The sequence below is a fragment of the Drosophila eugracilis genome, unplaced genomic scaffold, assembly GCF_018153835.1.
Source record: "Drosophila eugracilis isolate 14026-0451.02 unplaced genomic scaffold, ASM1815383v1 contig_1172, whole genome shotgun sequence".
Taxonomy (NCBI): Eukaryota; Metazoa; Arthropoda; class Insecta; order Diptera; family Drosophilidae; genus Drosophila; species Drosophila eugracilis.
In genome coordinates, this window is record NW_024571954.1 from 187,794 (window position 1) to 196,957 (window position 9,164).

At 39.1% G+C, this 9,164-nt stretch overlaps 3 protein-coding genes across 8 annotated transcripts in view; 1 reads left to right on the top strand and 2 right to left on the bottom strand.

Moving 5' to 3' along the window:
• Positions 1–5,378, bottom strand: part of LOC108106243 (dystonin) — an 82,580-nt gene extending 77,202 nt beyond the window's left edge. For 4 of the 5 annotated variants that reach the window (XM_041818040.1, XM_041818037.1, XM_041818038.1 and 1 more), the window contains exon 1: positions 5,088–5,377. The gene's annotated coding sequence lies outside the window, so the exon portion shown is untranslated. Of the gene's footprint in view, positions 1–5,087 lie in introns of all 5 variants that reach the window. The other variant, XM_041818039.1, reaches the window with a different exon arrangement.
• A 252-nt stretch (positions 5,379–5,630) lies between these two features.
• Positions 5,631–8,722, bottom strand: LOC108106415 (protein DJ-1alpha). The gene is made up of 3 exons (XM_017213438.2): positions 8,168–8,722; positions 6,005–6,327; positions 5,631–5,945 (listed from the first exon to the last, which is right to left on the bottom strand). Exons 1-3 carry the CDS (start codon positions 8,336–8,338, stop codon positions 5,786–5,788), a joined length of 654 nt encoding a protein of 217 aa, XP_017068927.1. The 5' UTR covers positions 8,339–8,722; the 3' UTR covers positions 5,631–5,785.
• On the top strand, positions 6,489–8,412 carry LOC108106414. 2 transcript variants are annotated; one of them, XM_017213436.2, is made up of 3 exons: positions 6,489–7,917; positions 7,983–8,139; positions 8,218–8,412. In XM_017213436.2, the coding sequence occupies exon 1, from the start codon at positions 6,843–6,845 to the stop codon at positions 7,866–7,868; it is 1,026 nt and encodes a 341-aa protein (XP_017068925.1). In that variant the 5' UTR covers positions 6,489–6,842; the 3' UTR covers positions 7,869–7,917; positions 7,983–8,139; positions 8,218–8,412. The 2 variants fall into 2 exon arrangements, with proteins under 2 accessions (XP_017068925.1, XP_017068926.1); XM_017213437.1 differs by having other exon boundaries at positions 8,194–8,265.
• Positions 8,723–9,164: the final 442 nt, after the last annotated feature.

The window sequence follows — 9,164 nt, forward strand, 5'->3', positions numbered from 1 at the left end:
AAGATTTTTGGTATATAAGCAACAAACCTTTTTAATTTTTACTACAACCCTAAACCTCTTAAATTTTTGATTTGAACACCTTTAAGAAGCTAAAAGCATTCATCGGTTTTTAAGATGACCAACAAATATGGCCAGCAAATAAATTTCTAACTCAAATACCACATTTTAAAATACAAATCGTTACAGTAAAACCTTTTAAGGAATACCTATACGAAATATACCATAAAAGTGCCAAAAAAACGTTGAACAAATATGCATTGTGTAAAAAACTTGATCGATATTTGCCAATTAGACCCTGCACCCCAGAATACATAATTTCCTGGCGATCGCTTTTATCATCATAACAGCCAAGGCAACATTTGAGTTTTATGATCCAATGCCACTCAAAGCGCCATTCCATTTCAATCACGCAGCACAATAAAAAACGCCTTCCTCTCGTTCTCTGAGTGATATGAAAGAAACCCTTGAGATAAGGGCAGGAAAAGTTAAAAAAGAGAGAACTGAATTCTAGATGGGAATTACAATTTATTCGTATAGGTGTCCCACGGGGTACTCAGAGGGCTCGTTGATGGGGCTCATCAGTGGAGAACTATGCGCGAGACACAACCAAGTCAATTAAGCGACAGTTGAAAAGCCAATAAACAGGCAACCGCAAAAGTCACAAAACAATAAACGTTGATAAAAAAAAAAAACTTAAAAAGAGCAAGAGAATGAAACAAGTTTGACAACGTCATCGCTAGGAAATAGAAAAAAATTAACAATTTTAATGGGGTAAAGGGGGTTTTCTCCATGGGAACAACAATCGAGTTGAAAAATTGTCTAATTATCAACAATGGCAAAAGCGACAGATTTATAAAAAAAAAAAAAATAGAACTAGGCCCCGGGCTACGGTATGAAATCATATTCAAAATTGCATTGATTGCTCCATTAGATCATTGCCTCAGGGCTATACTTTGTTATGAGATTATGTCATGGTATATAGTAGTTATATCAGCTATTGAACAAAATTTGCATGTCAAATTGCTAAACGGGTTCAATTGATTTGATATTCTACAAGTTCAACATCAAATTGATTCGAGTATGTAAGTTATTTTAGTATATATGTATGTATAATTTGAAGGTTTGTGGAACTGCCCAGCTGCTCCATTAGTTAGTGGTGTGCTAATTGATAAATGGACAGACGATCGCCGACTAATTAGGCTTCGAAATTCCTAGTGGGCGTTGCCTGACGACCGCCGGAACTTTAATTATCCACTCAAAAAGGGCAAAGATCGTTTCGGGGTGGAACGAAGATCTGGGAGTTTTTTTTTGTGTGTTCGCCTCTGCTGTTGTGTGGAAATCAAGCGGTTGATTGCATTGTGTTCTCTCGCTTATCACAGATGCCACACACCAGATATGGTCTCGCCCGACAAGGGTTCTCGAGATGCAAGTACCATCCATTCCACAGATAGGCGAGAAAGCATCTGGGGCCTTCCCGACAGCGTGTGGGAACATTAGCTAATGGAGCGCAACCAAACCAATTTGATACACAACCCGGAGGGACTTTAACCTTTAATGGAGCCTCCTCTGATAGAAACGTCTTTATAGGATTTTCTATTATTAATTCGGAAATTCTAAGAATTGGAAGGATGAACTACTATTATTTTCTGTGATCTATGGCTTGGAACTTCTGCAACCCGAAAATAAGTTTCTACATTTGCATTTCTTTAAAAATATTAGGATTATAAGGATTGTAAAGGATAATTAAGGATTTCATTCAATATATTAATTTTCGAATAATTCGAATAAGCTTTACAACTTAGAACCTCCTTCTATTAGCTCCTTAACATCACCTTCAATTATCCAAATCTAAAGCAAATAAAATCCAACTCTAATGGCAGCGGACACACCTCCGTTAGTGGCAGAACTTCCACCCAGCGGACACATCTAGATTTCCACGACCGATGGCCACTTTGTAGCACAATCGCGACCTCGATGGAGTTTTCCAACTGGCGATGCCAAGTGCATGTCGCTGCCAATCGAGGGAAACACTACAAAAACGTAAAACTTGTCAGACGGCCCAGTAAGTAATAAAAAACGAACGCAGCCGTCAGATGGAAAACCCAGGGGGAAAAGGGAAGAGGAGTCTTGAGTGCATTGAGTGCATTTTCCAGGCCGACAAACACCACTAGACAGATAGACACAACTAACAACTAAAAAACTACTTCAACAACAACTAAGACAACAGCAATAACGAGTGCCACAAAGGCAACAACCCCTTGCAACGGCGATACAAGGCGAGATGGTGGAAAATATCGTTTAATTATTTTATATATGTTTGCTCATCCCGCAGTCGTAAAGTTAAAGGGTGTGCCGTATTCTCATCCTTTTGGGAGTCAGTAGAAACGCATTCGGGAAAAGGCATTGTGAGAATTGATATAAAAAAGTGCCTAAGATGATTACTTAGCTTCAGCAGAAAATGCTAAGAGAGTTTAAACCCTATTCAGTGGAAATACGTCAATGAATCCCAAGAATATAAGATTTCATTATTAACATAAATGGAGAAATTAAATCTTCCACAATGGCTCAAAAATGTCTGAAAATATTAGCTATAACTCTTTTATGGAAATCATAAACAAATCTGTCATAAATACTTTTAAAAGCTTTTAAAAACTTGCATATACAAAGCTAATAATTGTTTAATACAAATACTAAAATACTTTTTCATTAATTTTTACTCTGAACAGAATAAATCTAAATCAAAGCTTGTTGAAAACAAATTCTTATCGTTTGTTATTGATCGAGCTGCATTAAATTCGTGTTCATTGGGAAAGGTCAAGAGATAGAAAGTAAACAGACATGTTTTTTCTAAGCTATCAAGATAATCGATCTTTGACAATTAAATATATATTCTATCACTATCTAGCTAAACTTTTTCAAATTTATATGTTTCTAATATCTATACGTATAGCTATTAAGTACATTTGTAAAAATATGATACAAAGGGATGGATGGCTAAGTAGAATCTTAACTAAAGGGTGACTCCTTCTCATTTCAAAAAACTCCCCTAATATATTCCAATTGTGTTTTTTGAAAAGCCATGAAAACTGTTAAACAAATGGAAATAGAAAAAATGAATATTGGGCCTGCCGCCAAATGTTGTTTTTTTTTTTATTTTTGGGGTTGCTCACCAAAACAAATGAAATTTGTAAACAGAGCAGCAAAAGACCGGCAAAAGGAAGGAAAAGACGAGAGAGCCAAAGAGTGGGGAAGCGGCATTTATACTCTCTCGCCCACTCTCATTTTACCTGTGGTCAGTGTCAGTGTCAGACGCTCACGCACACGTGTACACACGTACAAATGTAGTGTGTGTATTGCGCGTAGCCTGCACGATTTTGAATGAATGATAAAGCAGACGGACGAAAAGGAACGGTACTTCGGGATGGATGTGTCACCCACCACTCAGAGAAATAACTTTGACCGCCCCTCCTCACTATCGATTTTTTCCAACCATTATACGTATGTACTATATAGATATACATACATATATATTTATACATACATCTACGCTTATGCGACAATGACAAAAAACTGAAGCATTTGCTAATTAGAACAAGTCTTTGATAAAGAACACAAGGGCGAATGTTTTAGCAGATAGTATATAGAATAGATAGATAAAGAGCAGATGGAGTGGACCAGATAGGCGAGAAAGCGGAAGGCAAAGAGTGCGAAATTATTGTGCTGACTTTGCTTTGATTAGCCGGCCAGCAACCAAACGATCTTACAGTCCTACTTTCCTATAGGGGATTCACTTTTTTTCGCTCTGAAGACTATGGTCTCATAACCCTGTTCCACTGACACATTCAAAAAATGTCTTATAGTCTAGTTCCACTATAGATACCGTTATGAATGTAAAAATGTAAGAAAAGCACAATGTCGCTTTGATTATCCTTTTGAGAATGAAAAGCATGAGAAGTTGGCATAACTTAAGTTAGAATAAATTGTTTCATCTGATAACATACAAAAATCTATATAAACCTTTATCTAACAAAGGATGGTCAGGGCTAGTTAGGCAAGTTCGACTGTAGATAAACGCACCTGCGTCAGAGGGAGCGGGTTGAAACTCACACATAACTCTTGCCTCTGACACAGTTTTATAAACAAATTATTTAATTTGTTTACCCGCCCCCGCAACAAAAGGCCGCGGCTGTTGGCTGTTTAAAAATTCCACTCACACAATCGCCGAATGAATGAGAAAGGCAAAGAAGAAGGAACACCCATAAGGAACAAATAATGCCTTTTATACCGGAATTTAACAATAAACCTTTAGCACATTGCACTTTGCTTAAATTTTTGGCTGCTTTGTAGTTTGCAGTGTCACCGCTTTTTGCACAATTTATTCTTCTTATTTTACACCGTTTCTTTCGCCTTAGTTCGTGACTCATGAAAAGGAGCATGAAAAAGGGCACCAAAAGTGCACTGGTGCGAGAGCGAGAGAGGGCGCATGTCAGAGAGAGATTTTGTTTGCGGTGGCGGTTGTTCGAGCGAGATGGCAAAAGGAAACAGGGAAAAGGACGTAAAGAGAGAGGGTGGGTATTGGTGTATACGTGTGTGTGTGTAAATGCAGCAAACATTTTTTCATCCTCTCCTTCTTCTTCTTCTTCTTCTCTTTTAGTTGTGGCTGCTTCCACTATTTTCCTGGTTTTTCTTTTTTATTTAGCTTTTCTCGCTCCTGCTCTATGCTAATTTTCACTATTCACTGTTATATACACAATATTTTCCACTATATTTTTTCTTTTCGCTCGCAGCGCTTTTCATTTGCTATTTGCACTGTTTTCCTTTCATCACGCAACGCAAAAGCTTATAACAATAATTTATGGCAATTTCGTTTGCAGTTTGAATGAACTGCACTTTTTTCGCGTTTCTGGTTACACAGTTACACACACTTTACATCGCAGTTGTGGTATGTTGTTATTGTTGTTGTTGCTGCTGCTGTCGCTTTGGTTGTTGCACTTCTTGAAAACCGTTACACTTGTGCAATTTACCCAAAAACAAAAGAACAGCAGCAGAAAAAGAAGCGGCAGATTTAATGACCCGTCTACACTCACACAATGCAACGGGCGCACATACACGAACACTTTGGGCTGCAAGTGCAACGGAAGCAACAACAACAAAACGTTTCACGTGCTCACGGAGGCGCAAAAAAACGATCTACTTTTGTGTGGTCATAAAACAATTTAAACTACATTGGATCTTATCTAGTCCACTCTATATTGAAACATCTAGTATTCGCGATTCAAGAATATTTTAAAAAACTATTTAATTTTCCGCCAAAACACACCAAATTCAAAACTCCACGAACCGCCCAAGACGAAACTTCTGTTTGCGCCGAGTTGGAAACCCGACTGATTTGTTTTGGCTTATCGACCGATAGTTGTAGAGATGGACAATAAGATCAGAGAACTTTGTAAAAGGTTTTTAAAGCTAGAATCATCTGGTCACATTGGCAAACACGCGGTCTTTGCGTTGTTACATGTGAAAATAATGGTTGGAAACTCGGTTAAATGTATGTAATAAGGCTGTTCGGTTTATAGGTTCTTCATGAATTTCTTTTGATCGCGAAATATTGGTATTATTTCTTAATTATTTAATTTATTATTTACTATCTGTTCTCTAACAAAAAAAATTGATATCAAAAATGATATTTAAAGAATTAATTTTGGTAACTTTTTAAAGTTTAAGCTTGGAATTTAATAACTGCACCCTTTTTTAAGTCCAAATATTTGTCTTTATACGTAAATTTCCGTTAACATTTGTATGTCCAAAGCATTGCCTTGGCCACCTCCTTGGCCATATCAACTCCAACCAGTTGTTCGATAACCTTTAAGGCGAAGTCAAAAGTAGTGCCAGGGCCACGACTAGTAATAAGATTTCCATCCTGGACTACAGTCTTGTCGTCAATATAGCTAAATTATAATAATTACTTAGTGAATAAGAACATCTATTGAAATATTTAGAAGCCCACCAGTAATCCTTCATTAGTTGAGTCTTTAAATCCGGATGCGATGTAATGGATTTTCCTTTTCCAATTCCGTGCTTGGCCAGCGCTGTGGGAGCAGCACAAATGGCAGCAATCAATGCACCTTTTGAGTCCTGGCATCGAAGCAAATCACCAACGGCAGTGGAGTTCATCAATGCCTTGTTGCCAGCTAATCCACCTGGCAGGACAATAACATCATAGGTCTTTTGGTTCACAGCCTGTTCAAGCGAAGTATCTGGGACGATTACTACTGAGCGGGAGCACTTGACAGGTTCGCAGTTGTCTAAACCAGCTATAGTGACATCGATCTAAGAAATAGATAAGCTTTTGAATCAATACTTTAATGATAGCTATAACAAAGATAACAACAAAGAAGACCAAACAATGAAACATTTGAAATTAGACACACGAGCGCGCCAAAATACAGCGAACGGGCACACTGCCTAGTTTTTACAAGCACGCCAACTTATAAGGAAGCGGGCCTTTAGCAGTCGACTGTGATTCGGAACCCAGTATACCTAACGGTCTCTAGCCTCCTCGAAACCTAGTAGACCTTAAGGTCTCTATCCTTCTCCACACTAAGGTAGAACATAAGAACCACGGACCCGGAGAATACTGCAGGGCGCAATCCATAAGTGCCCGACAACAACCCTACCAGCACGAGAACAGCATCGCACGCTTTGAGAGGACCGTTACATGACCCGAAGCCCAGCTACACCAAAGGACGGTTTCCCACGGCACACACCGACCACGAAACATATCTTTAAACTCTGTAATCATCTGAAGTAAGAATAAACCCCAAGAAGAAGTAGAAAAAATCGAAATGTCGGAGCAGGTACATCTGTCAGCTCAAGGTCGAACACAAGGACCACCGACCTTGGATTTACTACGCTGCGATGGATTCCAAATATGGGCGGAAATATGGATCGGAGAAAGGAAAGCAAATGGAGTGGTAGCCACAGGAACCTCTATGAGCGCAATAAGCAAAAATAAATATGAAGAGTTAAGGAGCCAGGGAAGGTGGAGCAAGACGGTGGAGGAACTAACCCTAGCAAACGGGACAAGTCAGAAAGCGGTCGGAGATTTCACCACCACAATTCGATTTGCAGGCGAAGAGTTCGAGCTTATGTTCCTAATTCTGGACCAAGTACAAGGCGGGATATTGCTGGGAATGGACTTCCTTGCAAAAACCCGAACTGTACTACATTGCGGTAATCTGGAGTTGAATATCACGGAACCATTAAAAACTTTCAAGCAGGAGGAATCGGAACATACTGAGGAAGGAGCTGAACCAATCGAAGAGGAGAACCAAACATTCCCGGAAAAAGAAGATACCAAAGAGTGTGGTATGATCACAAACGACATGGGTTGGACTGTTCCGGCGGACGCCATCATCTCGGCCCAGGCGGTCAAAGAAATCATAGAAGCAGGGCAGAGAAAAAAAATTGGGAAGAAAAAGTCCATACTGTTGAAAGATAAAGATGAGACGTGGAGTGTGTTATTCGGACGCGGGCGCAGGGTCACAGTGAAACGTTTCAAACGCCAGCGGCAGCCATCGCCGACTGCTGTCACCACGGAGATGGACCCCCACTCGGTTAACCAAGTCGGCTCCGCCCGCTGCTCAAGACAGCATCCACCGCATCCACCTGTGGTTGGATCGCCGCTCGGTAGACCGAAGAGTCTCTTCTCCACAGCGTATATCCCAGAAGTGCGCGACCGCAACCCTGCCCTTCCGAGAACTCCATCGCACGCTAGCCGTGCTCTGAAACGAACTTTACACAACCGGAAGCCCTACTACACCGAAGGACGGTATCCCATGGCAACCACCAACCACGGGACACATCTTTAAATCCACCTGTTGTTGGATCGCCGCTCGGTCAACCGGAGAGCCAAACCTGGTAGACCTTAGGATCTCTAAGCTTTTCCGAACCTAGTATAACTAAAGGTCCCTTCTTCTCCACAGCGTATATTCCAGAGGTGCCCGACCGCAACGCTGCCCTCTGGACAACTCCATCGCATGTCAGCCGCGCTCTGAGAGGAACGTTACACAACCCGGAGCCCTGCTACACCCAAGGACAGTAACCCACGGCAAACAACCTATCTGTTTTACAATACAATATGTAAGTGATAGCATATCAGTTAACTTACTTTTCCTCTCCTTAAGACATCGGCAGATATAGTAAACTCCATTTCCTCAGCCCCCGGCGCCAAAATGATCAGAGCTGTCTTGCCCTCCTTGGTGGACTTACACCTGGCCAGCAGAATGGAGTGCAGATGAAGGTTCACCCTACTCAGTGAGCTCCTCAAAACCGACAACATCCTAACCCGAATATTGAAAGAGACACGTCAAGTATTTAGTTAAATATATTTTTATTGAACAAAAATGAATTGTATATGCTGTTTTCTTATTTCAAACGCAAACTGAAGTCGTTTTCGTCTTGTAAGGGATGGGTGTTATTGTTTTCGTTTTTTATTTTTATGTTTTAAAACTCAGATTTAAATAAAGCCGCAAAAGACTCGATAAAAATAATTGTAATTTGTATAAAACATATACATTTCGTTAAATATAATTGTGTTTTCATTAACTTAATTGAGTTTGTTGTTGATTTTTGTTAAATGGTATTTGTATTTGAAGCGCTTAATAACTAATTGTTAGACAGCTTTGACAGAGTTCTATCGAAAAGATCATCAACTTTCATTAAATTGCAAATGTCACAAACTCTTAATTTGGTTTTGTTTTTTGTTTCTTTTTTGTTGACTTGTTACATTTAATATTTTTAATTTTGTGGAAAAAATGTCGTTTACGTCGTATTTTAAGTCACATTTAAAACTGATTTGATTTGTATTCGTCATTAAACTTGATTTTTGTTTTTTTTTTTTTTTTTTTACTAATAACATTTAAAAAGATCACCAAAGTTACAGATTTCCCATATTACGTTGCTCACGTTGCTTATTTTTCATTTTACTTTCTTTCATTTTCTTTATCATTATCATTATGTTGATGTATTTTGCTTTCTCCGCTTAGATTAGAACTAATAATATGTATTTTATTGATTAATTACCCGGCATTTTGGTTGGTTTCTAGTTTTCGTTTTTGTTTTTATTAAAGTAAGGGATGTACCAGATGATCTCTTTAATCTTAACG

What these genes read in the sequence shown, in the direction of transcription:
- LOC108106414 (XM_017213436.2), top strand. Translation starts at nt 6,843, where the DNA reads ATGTCGGAGCAGGTACATCTGTCAGCTCAAGGTCGAACACAAGGACCA.
- LOC108106415 (XM_017213438.2), bottom strand. Translation starts at nt 8,338, where the DNA reads ATGTTGTCGGTTTTGAGGAGCTCACTGAGTAGGGTGAACCTTCATCTG. An exon ending in ATGTCTTAAGGAGAGGAAAA is followed by an intron (nt 6,328 to 8,167) that starts GTAAGTTAACTG and finishes TCTATTTCTTAG; the next exon opens with ATCGATGTCACTATAGCTGG. An exon ending in CAACTAATGAAGGATTACTG is followed by an intron (nt 5,946 to 6,004) that starts GTGGGCTTCTAA and finishes ATTATAATTTAG; the next exon opens with CTATATTGACGACAAGACTG.